Here is a 23,325-nt window from a genome sequence, read left to right as displayed (position 1 = left end):
ATTAGAGGGTCTCCTTAAGAAGCTTTATGTTCATCAGGGGTTGCTTTTGCAACCGGCAGCCTGCATTGTCACGGTTACGACTGCGGTTGCTTATTGGTTTGATGCCCTGGAAGAATCTCTTAAGACTGAGACTTCTTTGGAAGAGATACAGGGTTGAATTAAAGCTCTTAAATTGGCTAATTCTTTTGTTACGGATGCTTCTCTGCAGATTACCAAATTGGTGGCTAAGAGTTCCGGGTTTTCCATCTTAGCACGCAGAGCCTTGTGGTTGAAATCTTGGTCTGCGGATGTGTCATCCAAGTCTAAGCTTTTGGCTATTCCTTACAAGGAGAAGACCCTGTTCGGACCTGACTTTAAGGAAATTATTTCTGACATCACGGGAGGCAAGGGTCACCTCCTCCCTCGGGATAAAAAGTCCAAACAGAGAGGTCGACAGAGTAATTTTCGTTCCTTTTCGAAATTTTAAGGGAGACCCCTCTTCCGCTTAGCAGGAAGGGAACTATTCTCAATCCAAGTCCACGTGGAGGCCCAACCAGGCTTGGAGCAAGGGCAAACAGTCTAAGAAACCCGTTGCTGCACCCAAGTCAGCATGAAGAGTTGGCCTCTGATCTGGGACCGGATCTAGTAGGGGGCAGACTATCCTTCATCCAGGCTTGGATAAGAGACTTCAGGATCCCTGGGCAATAGATATAGTGTCTCAGGGATACAAACTGGAGTTCAGAAACTCTTCCCCCAGAGGAAGATTTCTTCTTTCTCGATTGTCTGTAGACCAGATAAAGAGAGAGGCGTTCTTACGATGTGTAAGAGACCTCTCCTCCATGGGGGTAATCTGTCCCATTCCAACTCGGGAACAGGGATAGGGATTTTATTCAAATCTGTTTGTAGTTCTCAAAAAAGAGGGAACTTTCAGACCTTTCTTAGATCTCAAGAGTCTAAACAAGTTTCTCAGAGTCCCATCCTTCAAGATGGAGACTATTCGTACCATTCTTCCATTGATCCAGGAGGGTCAATTTATGACTACCGTGGATCTAAACGATGCATATCTTCATGTCCCTTTCCACAAAGATCATCACAAGTTCCTGAGATTTACCTTTCTGGACAAACATTTCCAGTTCATGGCTCTTCCTTTCTGTCTGGCCATAGCTCCCAGAATTTTCACAACGGTTCTGGGGTCTCTCCTGGCAGTTCTAAGACCGCGGCGCATTGCTGTGGCGCCTTATCTGGACGATATTCTGATCCAGGCGTCCTCTTATCAACTGGCAAAGTCTCATACCGATCTTGTTCTTTCCTTCCTGAGAACTCACGGGTGGAAGGTATATCTGGGAAAGAGTTAGTTAATTCCACAGACAAGGGTACCCTTCTTGGGAACTCTAATCGACTCTCTATCCATGAAAATCTTTCTGACAGAGATCAGGAGGGTAAAGATCATAGATACATGTCGAGCCCTTCAGTCCAATCCTCGGCTGTCAGTGGCTCAGTGCATGGAAGTTATTGGATTCATGGTGGCAGCAATGGACATCATTCCGTTTGCTCAGTTTCATCTCCGGCCTCTGCAACTGAGCATGCTCAGACAGTGGAATGGAGATTTATACAGATTTGTCTCCTCAAATTACTCTAGATCAGGAGACAAGGGACTCTCTTCTATGGTGGCTGTCGCTGGATCATCTATCCCAGGGGACATGCTTCCGCAGACCCTCATGGGTGATAATGACAACGGACGCCAGCCTACTAGGATGGGGAGCAGTCTGGAATTCCCTGAGGGCTCAAGGTGTATGGACTCAGGCGGAGTCTCTCATTCCCATCAATATACTGGAGTTGAGAGCCATATTCAATGCGCTTCAGGCTTGGCCTCAATTGGCGTCAGCCCGATTCATCAGGTTCCAGTCGGACAACATAACAACGGTAGCTTACATCAATCATCAGGGAGGAACAAGGAGTTCCTTAGCGATGACAGAAGTATCCAAGATAATACAGTGGGCGGAGTCGCACTCTTGCCATCTGTCAGTGATCCACATCCCAGGGGTGGAAAACTGGGAAGCAGATTTTCTGAGCAGACAGACGTTCCAGCCGGGAGAATGGGAGCTCCATCCGGAGGTATTTTCCAGCCTGGTTCTCGGATGGGGTAGGCCAGAGTTGGATCTCATGGCATCTCGTCAGAATGCCAAGCTTCCGAGATACGGTCCAGGGATCCTCAGGCCGAGCTGATGCCTTGGCAGTGCCTTGGTCTTTCAACCTAGCTTATGTATTCCCTCCGTTTGCTCTTCTTCCCCGGGTGATTGATCGAGTCAAACAGGAGAGGGCGTAGGTGATCCTCATCGCTCCTGCGTGGCCTCGCAGGATTTGGTTTGCCAATCTGGTGGACATGTCATCTCAACCACCGTGGAAGCTCCCATTGAGAGAAGACCTTCTCATTCAGGGGCCCTTCCATCATTCGAATCTAGTTTCTCTACAGCTGACTGCTTGGAGATTGAACGCTTAATTTTATCTAAGCGTGGGTTTTCTGATTCGGTTATCGATACTTTGATCCAGCCGCGTAAGCCTGTTGCTAGGAATTTACCATAAGATATGGCGTAAATATCTTTATTGGTGTGAATCCAAGTGCTGCTCATGGAGTAGAGTTAGGATTCCTAGGATTTTGTCCTTTCTCCAAGAAGGATTGGAGAAGGGGTTGTCTGCGAGCTCTTTGAAAGGACAGATTTCTGCCTTATCTATATTGTTACATAAGCGTCTGGCAGATGTCCCAGATGTACAATCTTTTTGTCAGGCTTTGACAAGAATCAGGCCTGTATTTAGACCTATTGCTCCTCCTTGGAGTTTGAATTTGGTTCTTAAAGTTCTTCAAGGAGTTCCGTTTGAACCTATGCATTCCGTAGATCAGTGATTTTTAACCTTTTTTTTGCTGTGGCACACTTTTTTACATTAAAAAATCCTGTGGCACACCACCATCCCAAAATTTTAAAAAAATCACACATTGTAGCCTAATACAGCATATATATATACACACAAACACACACATACTGTATGTATTGTGCTGTTATGCCATGTCTCCTACAAACTACCCCTGCACTGGGAGTAAAAACAAGCAAAGTTTAAAAAATATGTCACACTGTTGTCAGTCTGCCGTGGCACACCTGAGGATCTCTCACGGCACACTAGTGTGCCACGGCACACTGGTTGAAAAACACTGCCGTAGATATTAAGTTATTATCTTGGAAAGTTTTATTTTTGGTTGCTATTTCTTCTGCCCGAAGAGTATCTGAGCTTTCGGCGTTGCAATGTGATCCTCCTTATCTAATTTTCCATTCGGATAAGGTGGTGTTACGAACCAGTCCTGGTTTTCTTCCTAAGGTTGTTTCAAATAAGAATATTAATCAGGAAATTGTTGTTCCTTCCTTATGTCCTAATCCTTCTTCTAAGAAGGAGTGTCTGTTACATAATTTGGATGTGGTCCGTGCCCATAAATACACCTCCCACCACACCCACAACTCGGTTTTACAAACTTTGCCTCCTATCGAGGTGGTGAAGTAAGTTTTGTGGTTGATTTTTTTTTTCTGTGATGAGCACTTCTAAGCATATTGAAGCCCAATTCCTCTCAGAGTACAGTATTTGTCAGAGGGATGTGAAGAGAGTATCGCCTATTGATTTTATAATTTCTCTCATGGGGGAAATCTTTTCAAAGGTTATCGGTTGTAGGGATTCATCTCCTCCTACCTCCCTTTTCAGATCGACGATATACTCTTATATCATTACCTCTGCTGATAGTTTTCAGTACTGGCTTGGCTGTTTGCTATATGTGGATAGGTGTTTTTCGGTAAGTATTTATCACTGTTAAGACACTCTTGGCTATGTTTGGCGCTTTATGAATTCTATATGTATTTACTTAAATTTGCCATGAGTCAGGTCTATATATATTTCCCTTTGCAGTCTAACAGTTTAAGTATGGGAATCATGTTTTAGGAAGTTATTTTTTTTAAAATATTTTCTTACCTGGGGTATAGTGTTCTTTTCCAATTTGACTTGTTTTTCTTTAAATTTCGCGTCGTTATGCTGTTATTTATTGCGTCATTCTTGGTGCAAATTTTTTTTGGTGCGAATGTGCGTCTATGTTGACGCAAGTTCGTCATTTCCTGCGTCTTAGTTGGCGCCAGGTTGTTTGGTGCGAAGTTGCGTCTTATGACGTGAGTTGCGTCATTTCCGGATGTTTGGCGCCAAAACATTTTTTTACTTTTGCGTTGTGCGTCATACTTGGCGCCAAAATATTTTGTTTTATTTTACCCCACTTCCTATATGCTCTTTGCCTTCTTTATGCTCAGAGGCTATGATGCTGTTTGCTTTTTTGCCTATTTTAGCATTTTTTTCCCATTCCTGAAACTGCTATATGAGGAAATTGGATATTTTTGTTTTAAATGTTTTTTCTTTCAGGTTTTGCAAGATGCCTTAATCTGATCCTGCCTCAGAAGCTACTGTAGGGACCATGCTGCCTGAACACAATTCTACCAAAGCGACGTGTATCTGTTGTAAGCTAGCTGAGATATCATATCTCCGGCTGTAGTATGTAGCAGTTGTCATGATAAGCTTTTGCATGCCAAAAATGTTTCTATTAGTACTAGTACAGTATCTTTTGTTCCCTCAACATCTAATGTACATGATATTCCTGTTGATATGAAAAATTTATATTGCTGATGCAATACAGAAGGCTATGTCTGCTATTCCGCCTTCTAATAAATGTAAAAGGTATCTTATAACTTCTCATAAAACTGATTAATTTTGTAATGACCGACAACCTACTGAAATATCCTCCTCTAAGGATCTCTCTGGCTCAGAAGATCCTATTTCAGACATTGATAAATCAACTTCTCTTTTTAATATTGAGTATATTTGTTTGTGGTTGAAAGAACTGTTGGTAACTTTGGATATTGAGAATTCTGTTTATAAACCTCCTGTGAATACTCCTAAGGTTTTCCCTGTTCCTGATGCTATTTCTGATGTGATTACTAAAGAATGGACTAAGCCTGGTGCTTCTTTTTTTCCTCCTCCTAGGTTTAAAAAGTTGTATCCTTTGCCAGTGGCTAAATTAGAGGTTTGGGGAAAAGTCCCTTAGGTTGATGGGGCTATTTCTACTCTTGCTAAGCGTACTACTACTCCTATGGAAGATAGTACTTATTTTAAGGATCCTTTAGATAGGAATATTGAATCTTATCTAAGTAAAGCTTATTTATATTCTGGCTATATTCTCAGGCCTGTCATTTCTATATCTGATGTTGCGGCTGCATCAACTTTTTGGTTGGATAGCTTAGCACAACAGGAAACCGATCCTGATTTGTCTAGCATTGTTAGTTTGCTTTAACATGCTAATTATTTTATCTGTGATGCTATTTTTGATATCCTCAAGATTGATGTTAAATATGTGTCTTAGCTATTTTAGCTAGAAGAGCTTTATGGCTCAAATCATGGAATGCTGACATGGTATATAAATCTAGATTGCTATCTATCATTCCAGGGTAATAATGTATTTGGTTCTCAGTTGGATTCTATTATTTTCACTATCACTGGGGGAAAGGGAGTTTTTCTGCCCCAAGATAAAAAATCTTAGTGCAAATCTAAAGCTTCTTATCGTTTTCGTTCCTTTTGTCCCCTAAGGACTCTGGTTCCAATTGGAAACCATCTTCAAGTTGGAATAAATCCAAGCCTTATAAGAAACAAAAGCCAGCCCCTAAGAGTGCATGAAGGTGCAGCCCTCAATCCAGTTCTACTGGTGGGTGGCAGATTGAAATTATTTCAAGACATTTGGGCAGATTCCATTCAGAATAAATAGATTCAGAACATTGTCTCTCAGGGGTATAAAATAGGTTTCAGAATAAGACCTCCTGTGAGAAGATACTTTCTCTCTCATGTTCGAACAAATACTGTGAAAGCTCAGGCCTTTCTGAAGTGTGTTTCAGATCTGGAGCTTTCAGGGGTAATTTGTACCAGTTCCACTTCTGGAACAGGGTCTGGGTTTTTATTAAAATCTATTCATTATCCCAAAGAAGAAAAATTCATTCAGACCAGTTCTGGATCTGAAGTTTTTGAATCATTTTGTAAGGGTCCAAACTTTGGAGATGGTGACTATATAAGGACTATTCTGCCTTTTGTTCAGCAAGGTCATTACATGTCCACAATAGACTTACAGGATGCATATCTTCACATTCCGATTCATCCAGACCACTATCGGTTTCTGAGATTCTCTTTTCTAGACAAGCATTACCAATTTGTCGCTCTTCCATTTTGGCCTAGCGACAGCTCCAAGAATCTTTTCGAAGGTTCTTGGTGCCCTTCTATCTGTAATCAGAGAGCAGGGTATTGGTGTTTCCTTATTTGGACGATACCTTGGTACTCGCTCAAACTTTTCATTTAGCAGAATCTCACACGTATCGACTAGTGTTTTCTTCAAAAACATGGTTGGAGGATCAATTTACCAAAGAGTTTCTTGATTCCTCAGACAAGGGTCACCTTTTTAGGTTTCCAGATAGATTCAGTGTCCATGACTCTGTCTTTAACAGACAAGAGACTTTTAAGTTGGTTTCAGCTTGTCTAAACCTTCAGTCTCGATCATTCCCTTCAGTGGCTATGTGCATAGAAGTTTTAGGTCTCATGACTGCAGCATCGGAGGTGATCCCCTTTGCTCGTTTTCATATGAGACCTCTGCAGCTTTGTATGCTGAATCAATGGTGCAGGGATTGTACTCGGATATCACAATTGATATTCTTAAATCCCAACAGTCAACTCTCTCTGATTTGGTGGTTAGACCATCATTGTATTGTTCAAGGGGCCTCTTTTGTTTGTCCTTCCTGGACTGCAGTCTCTACAGATGCAAGTCTTTCAGGTTGGGGAGGTGTCTGGGGGTTCCTGACGGCACAAGGGGTTTGGAATTCTCAAGAGGCGAAGTTACCGATCAATATTTTAGGACTCCGTGCTATTTTCAAGGCTCTTCAGGCTTGGCCTCTATTAAAGAGAGAACCATTCATTTGTTTTCAGACAGAGAATATCAAAACTGTGGCATATGTCAATCATCAGGGTGGGACTCGCAGTCCTTTAGCTATGAAAGAAGTATCCTGGATACTTTCTTGGGCGGAATCCAACTCCTGTCTAATTTCTGCGATTCATATCAGCTATCAGACTTTACATCCGGGGGAGTGGTCTCTCCATCCAGATGTATTCTGTCAGATTGTACATATGTGGGGTCTTTCAGAAATAGATCTGATGGCTTTCCAGGTACCTATCCAGGTCCAGGGATCCTCAGGCGGAGATGGTGGATGCGTTTAGCAGTTCCTTGGTTTTACCAACCTGCTTATATTTTTCCGCCTCTAGTCCTTCCAAGGGTGATCTCCAAGATCATAATGGAACAATCACATTTGTGTCTCTGATAGCATCAGCATGGCCTCACAGATTTTGGTTTGCGGATCTTGTCCGGATGTCAAGTTGCCAACCTTGGCCACTTCCTTTTAGACCAGACCTTCTGTCTCAAGGGCCGTTTTTCCATCAGGATCTCAAATCGCTAAATTTGAAGGTATGGAAATTAAACACTTAGTACTTAGTCATAGAGGTTTCTCTGATTCAGTTATTAATACTATGCTACAGGCTCGTAAGTCTGTTTCAAGGAAGATTTATTATGGCATTCTTTTAGAATTCCTAGAATTTTACAGTTTCAGGATGGTTTGGATAAGGGTTTGTCTGCAAGTACTTTGAAGGGACAAATCTCTGCTCTTTCTGTTTCATAGAAAGATTGCTAAACTTCCTGGTATTCACCGTTTTGTTCAGGCTTTGGTTCGTATCAAGCCCGTTATTAAATCAATCTTTCCTCTTTGGAGTCTTAATTTGGTTTTGAAAGCTTTGCATGCTCCTCCTTTTGAGCCTATGCATTCTTTGGATATTAAACTACTTTCTTGGAAAGTGTTCCTTTTAGCTATCTCTTCAACTAGAAGAGTTTATGAATTATCTGCTGATTTTCCATCAGGATAAAGCTGTTTTACGGACTTCATTTACATTTTTCCCTAAAGTTGTGAATTCTAACAACATTAGTAGTGAAATTATTCCCCTTGTGTTCTATTTCTAAGAATGCTCTTGAAAGATCTTTACATTCTTTGGATGTTGTAAGAGCTTTGAAATACTATGTCAAAGCTACTAAGGATTTCAGAAAGACTTCTAGTCTATTTGTTGTTTTTTTTCTGGTTCTAGGAAAGGTCAGAAAGCCTCTGCTATTTCTTTGGCATCTTGGTTAAAGCTTTTGATTCCCAAAGCTTATTTGGAGGTGGAGCAATCTCCGCCTCAGAGGATCACAGCTCATTCTACAAGATCAGTTGCCACTTCTTGGGCTTTTAAAATGAAGCTTCAGTGGATCAGATTTGCAAAGCAGCAACTTGGTCTTCTTTGCATACATTTACTAAATTTTACCATTTTAATGTATTTGCTTCTCCTGAAGCTGTCTCAGTTTGATGCTTCTGCTTATGATTTGTTTTGGGTTTTTTTCCTTGAGATTTATAAGGAAAAAATTTTTTTTTTTTAGTTTTAATTTCTCAGCGGAAATAGCTGTTATTTTATCTCTCCCTCTCTAGTGACTCTTCTGTGGTCTTCCACATCTTGGGTATTTCTATCCCATACGTCACTAGCTCATGGACTCTTGCCAATTACATGAAAGCAAACATAATTTATGTAAGAACTTACCTGATAAATTAATTTCTTTCATATTAGCAAGAGGTCCTTGAGGCCCATCCTTTTTTTATGGTGGTTTTGATTTTTTTGTATAAAAGCACAATTATATTTCCAGTTTCTCCTTTTCTTTTTTAAGACACGATGAGTCCACAGATCATCTTAATTACTAATGGGATATTCACCTCCTGGTCAGCAGGAGGAGGCAAAGAGCACCACAGCAGAGCTGTTAAATAGCTCCTCCCTTCCCTCCCACCCCAGTCATTCTCTTTGCCTACGTTAGTGATAGGAAGAGGTAAAGTGAGGTGTTGGATTAGATTCTTCAATCAAGAGTTTATTTTTAAAGTAGTACAAGATTGTGCTACTTTGTCCTAGGGTGTAGCCATAGTCCATATCAGTCTCTTCAGTAGGGCTTTGGTGGCAATGGGAACTTGTGGGAAATAATTCTCACTGCGCCTCCCATATTAACGCTGCCCTTACCAAGTAAATCTGAGGGATATTTACTCAGGATTTTTGTTATATAACAGGTCCATGGGAGGGAGAGGACCTCTTAAACCTGGAACTGCCTTGCTGTCAGGCAGTAGATGAGGTAAGTGCTGACTTTATTTCTGGGGAGTTGAAGTAAACTCAGAAGACTGTTAGACACTTTATTTTTTTTTAGACCTCATTAAGTTTGACTCTTTCTTAAGGGTTACAGGGTTTATTTCTCCTAGGCGTTTTAGGGGATACCTTGGACAGTTGAACGCACGGGGCTGTATGTGATGCATTAGTTCTCCTCCCGGCGGTTGACTAATAGGCGACCAGGACTTTGCAGATTGATGTAGCTATTACTGCAAGCTCAATGTGAGGCTAACAGCTATCCAATGCTTTGAATGTTGATGTGGTCAATGTGAGGTGGTTCCACGTTTGTACTGTATGTCTGGGACTGACAGCTGCCCATTATTTTGCATGTTGCTGTGGGCTAATACTGCAGGCTCCTTGTTGGTGGTTCCTGGTTTAAGCTGTATGTCTGGGACTGGCTGCTGCTAGCACTTTACATTTTTATATTGGCTAGTGTTGTGGGTTCAGTGTGAGGTCTGATAGTTTCTGGGCGGTCTGTTGTTCTCCCGGCGCCTTCACTTGTTAAACAAATTAATTGCGACCGGGAGATGGCTTTTGGTAACGCCCACGATGGGCGGAGTTTTAGTGTGGCAACAATGTTGTTGCACGCCACTTTGCTACACTTCCGTAATCGGAAGGAACAGAGGGGGTCAGCGCAAAAGGCTTGAGTTTCTCTGACATCAGAGCCGCAGACATGCGCACTAGAACAACTCGCCGCAATATGTTACAAAAGGAGAGGCGTTCTTAGCAGCACCCTGAGCTTTAGCTTCGAGAGAGTTGAGGACGCATAAAGCTTATTTAAAGACATTTCCTCTCTAACACTTCCGGTTTTCGGAAGTTACGGAGGTATTCTTATCTAAATGCGTGCACTTCAGACAGCGTTCTGATAGTTGAGAATTTAACAGTACTGACGATCCTTTCATACTTGTTTCAACCTTGTCAGCCCTTGTAATAATAAAGATGAGTTTCTCTTTATCATTTAAGGAGACAGTATCACTGGCTATATGTTATTTTTTTTCTAGCAACTAGTTAAATCTTTATTTAATTACCCTACTATATGTGAAGCAGGTTACTTAAAGAAGGGTATATTTAATGTTATTCTCACACCTGCAGTGCTCTGCGGTTCCTTGTAATTTCCATCTGGAATTGCTGCACAAGACTTTGTTTTTCTTTCATGTAATTAGCAAGAGTCCATGAGCTAGTGACGTATGGGATATACATTCCTACCAGGAGGGGCAAAGTTTCCCAAACCTCAAAATGCCTATAAATACACCCCTCACCACACCCACAATTCAGTTTTACAAACTTTGCCTCCGATGGAGGTGGTGAAGTAAGTTTGTGCTAGATTCTACGTTTATATGGGCTCCAACTTGCTGCAGAGCGCGGTTTTCCTCTCAGCGTGCAGTGAATGTCAGAGGGATGTGAGGAGAGTATTGCCTATTTGAATGCAGTGATCTCCTTCTACGGGGTCTATTTCATAGGTTCTCTGTTATCGGTCGTAGAGATTCATCTCTTACCTCCCTTTTCAGATCAACGATATACTCTTATATATACCTCTGCTGATTCTCGTTTCAGTACTGGTTTGGCTTTCTACAAACATGTAGATGAGTGTCCTGGGGTAAGTAAATCTTATTTTCTGTGACACTCTAAGCTATGGTTGGGCACTTTGTTTATAAAGTTCTAATAATATGTATTCAAACATTTATTTGCCTTGACTCAGAATGTTCAACTTTCCTTATTTTTCAGACAGTCAGTTTCATATTTGGGATAATGCATTTGATTTAATCATTTTTTTCTTACCTTCAAAAATTTGACTCTTTTTCCCTGTGGGCTGTTAGGCTCGCGGGGGCTGAAAATGCTTCATTTTATTGCGTCATTCTTGGCGCGGACTTTTTTGGCGCAAAAATTCTTTTCCGTTTCCGGCGTCATACGTGTCGCCGGAAGTTGCGTCATTTTTTGACGTTATTTTGCGCCAAAAATGTCGGCGTTCCGGATGTGGCGTAATTTTTTGTGCCAAAAGCATTTAGGCGCCAAATAATGTGGGCGTCTTATTTGGCGCTAAAAAATATGGGCGTCGCTTTTGTCTCCACATTATTTAAGTCTCATTTTTCATTGCTTCTGGTTGCTAGAAGCTTGTTCTTTGGCATTTTTTCCCATTCCTGAAACTCTCATTTAAGGAATTTGATCAATTTTGCTTTATATGTTGTTTTTTCTCTTACATATTGCAAGATGTCTCACGTTGCATCTGAGTCAGAAGATACTACAGGAAAATCGCTGTCTAGTGCTGGATCTACCAAAGCTAAGTGTATCTGCTGTAAACTTTTGGTAGCTATTCCTCCAGCTGTTGTTTGTATTGATTGTCATGACAAACTTGTTAATGCAGATAATATTTCCTTTAGTAAAGTACCATTGCCTGTTGCAGTTCCTTCAACATCTAAGGTGCAGAATGTTCCTGATAACATAAGAGATTTTGTTTCTGAATCCATAAAGAAGGCTATGTCTGTTATTTCTCCTTCTAGTAAACGTAAAAAATCTTTTAAAACTTCTCTCCCTACAGATGAATTTTTAAATGAACATCATCATTCTGATTCTGATGACTCTTCTGGTTCAGAGGATTCTGTCTCAGAGGTTGATGCTGATAAATCTTCATATTTATTTAAAATGGAATTTATTCGTTCTTTACTTAAAGAAGTTCTAATTGCTTTAGAAATAGAGGATTCTGGTCCTCTTGATACTAATTCTAAACGTTTGGATAAGGTATTTAAATCTCCTGTGGTTATTCCAGAAGTTTTTCCTGTTCCTAATGCTATTTCTGCAGTAATTTCCAAAGAATGGGATAAATTGGGTAATTCATTTACTCCTTCTAAACGTTTTAAGCAATTATATCCTGTGCCGTCTGACAGATTAGAATTTTGGGACAAAATCCCTAAAGTTGATGGGGCTATTTCTACCCTTGCTAAACGTACTACTATTCCTACGTCAGATGGTACTTCGTTTAAGGATCCTTTAGATAGGAAAATTGAATCCTTTCTAAGAAAAGCTTATCTGTGTTCAGGTAATCTTCTTAGACCTGCTATATCTTTGGCTGATGTTGCTGCAGCTTCAACTTTTTGGTTGGAAACTTTAGCGCAACAAGTAACACATCATGATTCTTATGATATTATTATTCTTCTTCAGCATGCTAATAATTTTATCTGTGATGCTATCTTTGATATTATCAGAGTTGATGTCAGGTTTATGTCTCTAGCTATTTTAGCTAGAAGAGCTTTATGGCTTAAGACTTGGAATGCTGATATGGCTTCTAAATCAACTCTACTTTCCATTTCTTTCCAGGGTAACAAATTATTTGGTTCTCAGTTGGATTCTATTATTTCAACTGTTACTGGTGGGAAAGGAACTTTTTTACCACAGGATAAAAAATCTAAAGGTAAAAACAGGGCTAATAATCGTTTTCGTTTCAACAAAGAACAAAAGTCTGATCCTTCATCCTCAGGAGCAGTATCAGTTTGGAAACCATCTCCAATCTGGAATAAATCCAAGCCAGCCAGAAAGCCAAAGCCTGCTTCTAAGTCCACATGAAGGTGCGGCCCTCATTCCAGCTCAGCTGGTAGGGGGCAGGTTACGTTTTTTCAAAGAAATTTGGATCAATTCTGTTCACAATCTTTGGATTCAGAACATTGTTTCAGAAGGGTACAGAATTGGTTTCAAGATGAGACCTCCTGCAAAGAGATTTTTTCTTTCCCGTGTCCCAGTAAATCCAGTAAAAGCTCAAGCATTTCTGAATTGTGTTTCAGATCTAGAGTTGACTGGAGTAATTATGCCAGTTCCAGTTCAGGAACAGGGGATGGGGTTTTATTCAAATCTCTTCATTGTACCAAAGAAGGAGAATTCCTTCAGACCAGTTCTGGATCTAAAAATATTGAATCGTTATGTAAGGATACCAACGTTCAAGATGGTAACTGTAAGGACTATCTTGCCTTTTTGTTCAGCAAGGGAATTATATGTCCACAATAGATTTACAGGATGCATATCTGCATATTCCGATTCATCCAGATCATTATCAGTTCCAGAGATTCTCTTTTCTGGACAAGCATTACCAGTTTGTGGCTCTGCCGTTTGGCCTAGCTACAGCTCCAAGAATTTTTACAAAGGTTCTCGGTGCCCTTCTGTCTGTAATCAGAGAACAGGGTATTGTGGTATTTCCTTATTTGGACGATATCTTGGTACTTGCTCAGTCTTTACATTTTAGCAGAATTTCATACGAATCGACTTGTGTTGTTTCTTCAAGATCATGGTTGGAGGATCAATTTACCAAAAAGTTCATTGATTCCTCAGACAAGGGTAACCTTTCTGGGTTTCCAGATAGATTCAGTGTCCATGACTCTGTCTTTAACAGACAAGAGACGTCTAAAACTGATTGCAGCTTGTCGAAACCTTCAGTCTCAATCATTCCCTTCGGTAGCCTTATGCATGGAAATTCTAGGTCTTATGACTGCTGCATCGGACGCGATCCCCTTTGCTCGTTTTCACATGCGACCTCTTCAGCTTTGTATGCTGAATCAATGGTGCAAGGATTACACAAAGATATCTCAATTAATATCTTTAAAACCGATTGTTCGACACTCTCTAACGTGGTGGACAGATCACCATCGTTTAATTCAGGGGGCTTCTTCTTTGGGAATCTCAGGAGGTGAGATTACCGATCAATATTTTGGAACTCCGTGCAATTTTCAGAGCTCTTCAGTTTTGGCCTCTTCTGAAGAGAGAATCGTTCATTTGTTTTCAGACAGACAATGTCACAACTGTGGCATACATCAATCATCAAGGAGGAACTCACAGTCCTCTGGCTATGAAAGAAGTATCTCGAATTTTGGTTTGGGCGGAATCCAGCTCCTGTCTAATCTCTGCGGTTCATATCCCAGGTGTAGACAATTGGGAAGCGGATTATCTCAGTCGCCAAACGTTGCATCCGGGCGAATGGTCTCTTCACCCAGAGGTATTTCTTCAGATTGTTCAAATGTGGGAACTTCCAGAAATAGATTTGATGGCGTCCCATCTAAACAAGAAACTTCCCAGGTATCTGTCCAGATCCCGGGATCCTCAGGCGGAAGCAGTGGATGCATTATCACTTCCTTGGAAGTATCATCCTGCCTATATCTTTCCGCCTCTAGTTCTTCTTCCAAGAGTAATCTCCAAGATTCTGAAGGAATGCTCGTTTGTTCTGCTGGTAGCTCCGGCATGGCCTCACAGGTTTTGGTATGCGGATCTTGTCCGGATGGCCTCTTGCCAACCGTGGACTCTTCCGTTAAGACCAGACCTTCTGTCACAAGGTCCTTTTTTTCCATCAGGATCTGAAATCCTTAAATTTAAAGGTATGGAGATTGAACGCTTGATTCTTCGTCAAAGAGGTTTCTCTGACTCTGTGATTAATACTATGTTACAGGCTCGTAAATCTGTATCTAGAGAGATATATTATAGAGTCTGGAAGACTTATATTTCTTGGTGTATTTCTCATCATTTTTCTTGGCATTCTTTTAGATTACCGAGAATTTTACAGTTTCTTCAGGATGGTTTAGATAAAGGTTTGTCCGCAAGTTCCTTGAAAGGACAAATCTCTGCTCTTTCTGTTCTTTTTCACAGAAAGATTGCTATTCTTCCTGATATTCATTGTTTTGTACAAGCTTTGGTTCGTATAAAACCTGTCATTAAGTCAATTTCTCCTCCTTGGAGTTTGAATTTGGTTCTGGGGGCTCTTCAAGCTCCTCCGTTTGAACCTATGCATTCATTGGACATTAAATTACTTTCTTGGAAAGTTTTGTTCCTTTTGGCCATCTCTTCTGCCAGAAGAGTTTCTGAATTATCTGCTCTTTCTTGTGTCTCCTTTTCTGATTTTTCATCAGGATAAGGCGGTGTTGCGAACTTCTTTTGAATTTTTACCTAAAGTTGTGAATTCCAACAACATTAGTAGAGAAATTGTGGTTCCTTCATTATGTCCTAATCCTAAGAATTCTAAGGAGAAATCGTTGCATTCTTTGGATGTTGTTAGAGCTTTGAAATATTATGTTGAAGCTACTAAGTCTTTCCGAAAGACTTCTAGTCTATTTGTTATCTTTTCCGGTTCTAGAAAAGGCCAGAAAGCTTCTGCCATTTCTTTGGCATCTTGGTTGAAATCTTTAATTCATCTTGCCTATGTTGAGTCGGGTAAAACTCCGCCTCGGAGAATTACAGCTCATTCTACTAGGTCAGTTTCTACTTCCTGGGCGTTTAGGAATGAAGCTTCGGTTGATCAGATTTGCAAAGCAGCAACTTGGTCCTCTTTGCATACTTTTACTAAATTCTACCATTTTGATGTATTTTCTTCTTCTGAAGCAGTTTTTGGTAGAAAAGTACTTCAGGCAGCGGTTTCAGTTTGAATCTTCTGCTTATGTTTTTCGTTAAACTTTATTTTGGGTGTGGATTATTTTCAGCAGGAATTGGCTGTCTTTATTTTATCCTTCCCTCTCTAGTGACTCTTGTGTGGAAAGGTCCACATCTTGGGTAATCATTATCCCATACGTCACTAGCTCATGGACTCTTGCTAATTACATGAAAGAAAACATAATTTATGTAAGAACTTACCTGATAAATTCATTTCTTTCATATTAGCAAGAGTCCATGAGGCCCGCCCTTTTTTTGTGGTGGTTATGATTTTGTATAAAGCACAATTATTCCAATTCCTTATTTTATATGCTTTCGCACTTTTTTATCACCCCACTTCTTGGCTATTCGTTAAACTGAATTGTGGGTGTGGTGAGGGGTGTATTTATAGGCATTTTGAGGTTTGGGAAACTTTGCCCCTCCTGGTAGGAATGTATATCCCATACGTCACTAGCTCATGGACTCTTGCTAATATGAAAGAAATGAATTTATCAGGTAAGTTCTTACATAAATTATGTTTTTTGTCATGGCGATGTCTATGATCAGCAATGTTGGTAGCTAATTTAGCTTGCCTCTGCTAACAGACATAAGTTACTTTTAAAATTTAAAGGGTCAGTAACGTTTTTTATGTGTTAATTTTTAGTAAAAATTTTCACTTTTTTTCTGAGCTTACTCCTTTTAGGGTGTTTGCTGTTTAGGAGTCTGTTAACTTAATTCTCTTAATGACCCACAAAATTTTATAGTCCACATGCAGTACCCTGCGATTCCTCTCTCACTCCTCCGGAGTTTTTTTTTTTTTTTTGGTGGAAAACATTACTAGAGGAATTATTTTCCATCATCTTTTTGTGGTCGCTATTCCGACTGGTTCTTCACTGTTACCTGAAAGAGGAAGATACTTCGAGATTATCTGAGAGAGAATTCTCAAGCTCAGATGGAATATTATTTTATTTGATCCCGGGGTTGTTTTTTTTCGTTCAGTTTTTAGCTTGAACACCTCCATTTATTACTTTAGGAGGTTTTAGCTACCCTGGGCGACTCCGACATTACCGTTATCTATCCTAGTGCTTCTGGTTAGTTATAAGGAATGGAAGAGACCGCATTCCCTATATTTCAAAGATGTTTCCCATAGCCGACTCAGCTAAGGAGGCTGGGCAAACATTCCCTAGGGTGGAAGGAGTAGTTTTCAGCTTAGCTAAGAGAACTACTATACCCTTAGAGGATAGTTGGGTTTTTCAAAGGTCCTATGGACAAAAATTAGAAAAGGATGTACACCAGGGCTTACAATGGCAACCAGCTGTGTACTTTGCTACCATCTCTAGTGCGACGGCATATTGATTTGATGCGTTGTCTGATACTACTAAGTCAGAATCTCCCCTGGATAAAATCCAGGATAGGATAAAAGCTTTCAGATTGGCTAATTCCTTTATTTCAAATTCTTCCCTTTAAGTTTTCAAACTGGGAGCATAGGTTTCAGGTTTCTCTGTTCCAGCTCACAGAGCCTTATAGTTAGAGCCTTGCTCTACGGATGTATGCTCTAAGCTTTTAGCTATTCTTTACAAGGAGAAGAAGGACATGCCCCCAATCCAGGATCGGATCTTGTAGGGGGCAGATTTTCTGTCTTCGTTCAGGCTTGGGTTCAAGATGTTCAGGATCCCTGGGCAATAGAAAATAGTGTGCCAGGGATACAAATTAGAGTTCAAACGTTTTCCTCCCAGAGGCAAGTTTCTGCTTTCAGGATTATCGGCAGATCAGACGAAAGTAGAGGCGTTCTTACACTGCGTAGTAGACCTCTCAGACCTGGGAGTGATTGTTCCAGTTCCAATACAGGTATAGGTTTGTGGTTTTTTTTTTATCCCAATCGGTTTGTGGTTCCCAAAAAAGAGTGAACCTTCAGACCATTTTTTAGATCTCAAGAGTCTAAACAAACCTCTTTGTGTCCCGTCTTTCAAGATGGAAACTATTTGTTCCATTCTTCCCTTGATCCAAGAGGGTCAATTTATGAACAGTGTATTTAAAGGACGCGTACCTTCATGTGCCATTCAAAATAATCGTCTCAAGTTCTAAGATTTGCCTTTTTGGACAAACATTTTGAGTTCTTGGCTCCTCCTTTCGGTCTTGCCACAGCTCTCTGAGTTTTTCACAAGTTTTCACACAGACATGGTGTTAACCTTCCTCCGATCTCACGGGTGGAAGATTAATTTGGATGGAGTTCCTTAGTACCAAGCACAAGGGTAACTTTCTTGGGAACCATAGTTTCCATGTTATTGAATATTTTTCTGATAGAATGTCAGGACATCAGAGATCATCGATACTTGTCTAATCATTCAGTCCACTCCTCGGCCTTCAGTGGCTCAGTACATGGAGGTAATCGGGCTGATGGTGGCGGCAATGGACATCATCCCGTTTGCTCGGTTCCATCTCAGTCCTCTACAGTTAAGCATGATCAGGCAATGGATCGGAGATCATATAGATTTGTCTCCTCAAATACTGCTGGAGCATGAGACAAGGGATTCTCTTCATTGGTAGTTGTTTCAGGATCATCTCTCCCAGGGAACCTGCTTTTGCAGTCCGTCTTGGGTAATTGTGACAACAGACGCCAGCCTTTTAGGGTGGGGAGCAATCTGGGGCTCCCTAAGGGCTCAGGGGGTTCGGACTCAGTCAGAGTCTGTTCTTCCTATAAACATTCTGGAGCTGAGAGCAATTTACAAGGTTCTTCTGGCCTCAGCCTCGGTCCAGTTTATCAGGTTCCAGTCGAAGAAAATAACGTCAGTGGCTTACATCAATCATCAGGGAGGAATGAGGAGTTCCTTAGTGATGACAGAGGTATCCAAAATAATTCAGTGGGCGGAGGCCCATTCTTGCGGTCTGTTGGCATTCCACATCCCAGGGGAGGTCAACTGGGAGGTGGATTTCCTGAAGCAGGCAGACTTTTCATCCGGGGGAGTGTTCTCCAGTTTTGTTTGTGTTTTTTTTTTTTTTTTTCCTTTCTTGGGTCATCGCTCGAATCGAGCAGGAGAGGACATAGGTGATCCTCATAGCACCAGCTTCGCCTCGCAGGCTTTGGTATGCAGACCTGATGGACATGTCATCTCTGCCACCTTGGAGACTTCCGTTAAGGAAGGATCTTCTAATTCAAGAGCCCCTCCTTCATCCAACTCTGGTTTCTCTGAAAATCACTGCTTGGAGATTGAACACTTAATATTATCCAAGCGGGGTTTTCTGACTCGGTCATTGGGACCATGATTCAGGTTCGTAAGCCCGTCTCTAGAAAAATTTATCATAGGATATGATGTTAATATCTCTATTGGTGTGAATCCATGGGCTACTCATGGAGTAGTTAGGATTCATAGATTTTTGTCTTTTCTCCAGGAGGGTTTGGAAAAAGGTTTATCGTCAAGTTCCCTAAAGGGTCAAATCTCTCTTTATCTTTTTTGTTACACAGACATCTGGCAGATGCCCCAGATGTACAATAATTTTGTCAGGCCTTGGTTGGGATCAGGCCTGTGTTCAAACCAGTTACTCCTCCATGGAGTCTGAATTTAGTTCTCAGAGTTCTTCAAGGGGCTCTGTTTGAGCCTATGCATTCCTTAGATATTAAGTTGTTATCTGGGAAAGTTTTATTTCATGTTGCTCTCTGGTGTAGCTTAGTGGCTAGCACACCTGGTTGAGAAGCAGAAGGTTGAGAGTTCAAATCTACCCACGGGTACTGTTCATTTAATGGAGAGTGTCAGAGCTCTCTGCATTACAATATGAGTCTCCTTATCTTATTTTCCATTCAGATAAGGTAGTTTTATGTACTATATTAGGATTTCTTCCTAAGGTTGTTTCTGATCGGAACAATATTCAAGAGATTGTTGTTCTTTTCTTGTTTCCTAATCCTTCTTCTCAGAAGCAAAGACTGCACATTTTGGACGCGGTCTGTGCTTTAAAGTTTTACCTGCAGGTAACTTAGGACTGTCGTCAGTCTTCTTCTTTGTTTGTGGTTTTCTCAAGAAAACGCAAGAGACAGAACGCAAAGGCTACTTCTCTTTCTTTTTGGCTAAGGAGTATCATACGTTTTGCTTATGAGACTGCTGGATAGCAGCCTCCAGAGAGAGTTGCGGCTCATTCCACGAGGGCTGTTGCTTCCTCATGGGCATTCAAGAATGAAGCTTCTGTGGAACAGATTTTTAAGGCTGCAACTTGGTCTTGTCTTCACACATGTTATTAAAATTCTACAAATTTGACGTTTTTGCCTCGGCTAAGGCCGTTTTTGGGAGTAAGGTTCTTCAAGCAGTGGTGCCTTCCATTTAGGTTCCCTGTCTTGTCCCTCCCGTATCATCTGTGTACTCTAGCTTTCGTATTGGATCCCATTAGTAATTAAGATGATCCGTGGACTCATGTCTTAAGAAAAGAAAATTTATGCTTACCTGATAAATGTATTTATTTTTTGACACGATGAGTCCACGGCCCTCCCTGTTCTTGTAAGACAGGTTGTGGGTTTTTGTAAACTTCAGACACCTCTGCACCTTGGCTTTTCCTTTCTCTTCCTAACTTTGGTCGAATGACTGGAGTGGGAGGGAAGGGAGGAGCTATTTAACAGCTCTGCTGTGGTGCTCTTTGCCTCCTCCTGCTGACCAGGAGGTGAAAATCCCATAAGTAATTAAGATGATCCGTGGACTCATCGTTTCAAAAAAGACATTTATCAGGTAAGCATAAATTTTCTTTTTTGTATGCTTTTTTTAATTCCTTTTTTTGTTATCACTTTACTACTTGGCAATTCGTTAAAGGGAGAGTATACACCAACCTTTTTGTTGTTTAAAAAAATAGATAATCCCTTTTTTACCCATTCCCCAGTTTTGCATAACCAACACAGTTATAATAATATCCGTTTTACCTCTGTGATTACCTTGTATCTATGCCTCTCAAACTGTCCCCTTATTTCAGTTTTTTTGACTGACTTGCATTTTTAGCCAATCAGTGCTGACTCCTAGGAGCTTCACGTGCCTGAGCTCAATGTTATCTATGTGAAACACATGAACTAAGGCCCTCTAGTGGTGAAAAACTGTTATAATGCTTTCAGATTAGAGGTGGCCTTCAAGGTCTAAGAAATTAGCATATAAACATCCTAGGTTTAGCTTTCAACTAGGAATATCAAGAGAACAAAAAAAATTAGTAATAAAAGTAAATTGTAAAGTTGTTTAAAATTACATGATCTTTTTAAATCATGAAAGGTTATTTATTATTTATTTGTTTGCTTGACTGTCCCTTTAAGCTGAGTTTTTGGTGTGGTGGGAGGTGTATTTATAGGCATTTTGAGGTTTGGGAAACTTTGCCCCTCCTGGTAGTAATGTATATCCCATACGTAACTAGCTCATGGACTCTTGCCAATATGAAAGAAATTAATTTATCAGGTAGGTAAGTTCTTACATAAATTATGTTTTTGTACTTTTCAGCAAACAGGGAAAATGTAGAACCTCCATCCTAGGCATGAGGAAAAAAAATGTTCTGCATACGCTATAGAAACAAATTCTGCATATGGCAGCAACATTTGGCTGTTTTATTAGTATAAAAGTGCATCAGTGATATCTGGATTTCCTCATGTTTTTGTGTGTTGTAATTTTTCTATAATAAATAGCCCTGACAGCTGAATGCCGCAATATTCAACATTAGTTTATATAACTAATGCAGAATAACACATTTTTGCTCATGCCTTCTCCATACTATTGATAGTTTACTAGACAGTGAAACTATTTTAATGCAATTATCTTCAATATCCGTGAAAAAAAAGTTGTTTTTGTTTGTTTTTTTCTTTATCACATCTCCAAATCCATCCCCAGCATGTGAATGCCATACTCCTTGTTTTTTTGAAAACCTATTCCATTTAAGGATGGTAACTCCTTCAAAGACCTAATGGACTGCAAGTTTGATTTCCCCTTGGCCAACATTTTTGAAGGATTTATTTTTTGCTTCTATTCCTCTGTGGCTACTATTGGTGGAGCAAAAACTATTCAGATTGGACATTTGGACCAACTAACTCTTATCAAAGCTCTTTATTTGTAATACTTATTTGGCTGGAAACTTGGTTAGTTGACCATTCCTGTAAGCAAAATTCAAGACAAAATGTTTGGTTAAAAAGTACAAAAACACCATATTGACCACCACAGGGTAATAGTCTAATTTATCCCCAGTTTAAGCAGAAAGTTCTAGGTGTACAGAGGGAGTCCCCTTGTTAACACCAAACGTGCTAAATTTTGATTTGCCTTTTTCAATAGAAAACACAATGTTATTCATTTCTGTGATTTATGAAAGGTTACCTAATACACTTTTAAAAACGCAGCATTCTGACAATTTTTCTGATGTAGTAGTGTCAGATTTCATGATTTAGTCATATAATAATGTGCTTTTTAAATCTGCTGAGTGTGGTGGGAAACAAATTTATATGTGGTTTTCTCGCAGAAAAATTATCTTCAATAGTGCTATACTGTGAGCAGCATCTTAAAGCTCAAATTCTGCAAAAGGTTGTGAAATAGCTCAGCAGGGAAGGGGTTAAAATTAGTTTTTCTCCCCCCCCCCCCACACACACATTAAATAAAGGGCATTTTACAAAGTATTTTAATGGATTTTCCAGTACTAAGCCAGTGAGCAATCGGTCCTTAAGGCCCATTAATACACATATATATTGCCTGTTAACATCAGAATATGCATCTTTAAGATGCATTTAAAATAAAATTGCCTTTTTGTCTGAAAAAGTGTAACATGTTTAAATAGTGTAAGTACTAATAGAAATTTAGAGTTGTCGTTGTGTGGGGTTTTTTTTTTTTTTTTTTTTTTAAATAACCATTTGTTATCTGTCTTTCAGGGGAGGTGTATTCACTCCAGGGGCAGCCTTCTCCAAGACCAAAATAATTGAGCGTCTCAACAAGGCAGGCTTGCAGTTTAATGTCATCGCCAAACCCGAAGCCTGAACAAGTGAACGGAAAGCATGTACATTTGTGATTAACATAATCAAGAGTGCTTTTGCTACATAAAAAATCATTGCATCCAGTTTCTTTTTTATATGCAGAATAGATAATTAATACAATGTTTATAAAACTTGAATTTACTGAAGCTTTGAACATTTGTTTATCACTAAATTAAGAGCACGCTGCTGAGGGTACTCTGTCTACTAGCACTTTGTTACCTGCCCTTTGTTTTCAAAAGCACATTAAAGTATTTTCTTAATTATTTTTTGTTTTTTACTTTTCATTTCTAGTAAGCACGCATACAGCAAATGGTTATACATAGCTTGGGTTAATTGTATCTTTGTAAATGTCTAGACTGTTCTAAGAGTTTGCTTTTTCTACTGCTATTTTTTTTTTTTTTTTAAAAGACACTCAGGTCAAAATTAAACTTTCATAATTCAGATAGAGCAGACTATTTATTTCTAATGACACGGTGAGTCCACGGACCATCTCCAATTACTATTGGGAATATCACTCCTGGCCAGCAGGAGGCGGCAAAAAGCACCACAGCAAAGCTGTTAAATATCACCTCCCTTCCCTCCAATCTCAGTCATTCTCTTTGCCTACGTTAAGAGCAAGGAGGTGGTAAAGTTTAGGTGTCTGGAAGAAGATTCTTCAATCAAGATTTTATTATTTT

At 40.1% G+C, this 23,325-nt stretch overlaps 1 protein-coding gene across 2 annotated transcripts in view; it reads left to right on the top strand.

Annotated features, from left to right (window-relative positions):
* The window catches only part of LOC128656889 (saccharopine dehydrogenase-like oxidoreductase), a 109,307-nt gene extending 86,396 nt beyond the window's left edge, over window positions 1–22,911 (top strand). For both annotated transcript variants that reach the window (XM_053711054.1, XM_053711055.1), the window contains exon 12: window positions 22,547–22,911. In XM_053711054.1, the coding sequence (XP_053567029.1) occupies window positions 22,547–22,652 (106 nt within the window). In that variant the 3' untranslated portion in view covers window positions 22,653–22,911. The remainder of the gene's footprint in view (window positions 1–22,546) is intronic.
* Window positions 22,912–23,325: the final 414 nt, after the last annotated feature.

This window comes from Bombina bombina, chromosome 4, assembly GCF_027579735.1.
Source record: "Bombina bombina isolate aBomBom1 chromosome 4, aBomBom1.pri, whole genome shotgun sequence".
NCBI classification, from domain to species: domain Eukaryota; kingdom Metazoa; phylum Chordata; class Amphibia; order Anura; family Bombinatoridae; genus Bombina; species Bombina bombina.
The sequence above is the reverse complement of the archived record's forward strand: the minus strand, read 5'-3'. Positions and strand labels throughout refer to the sequence as shown.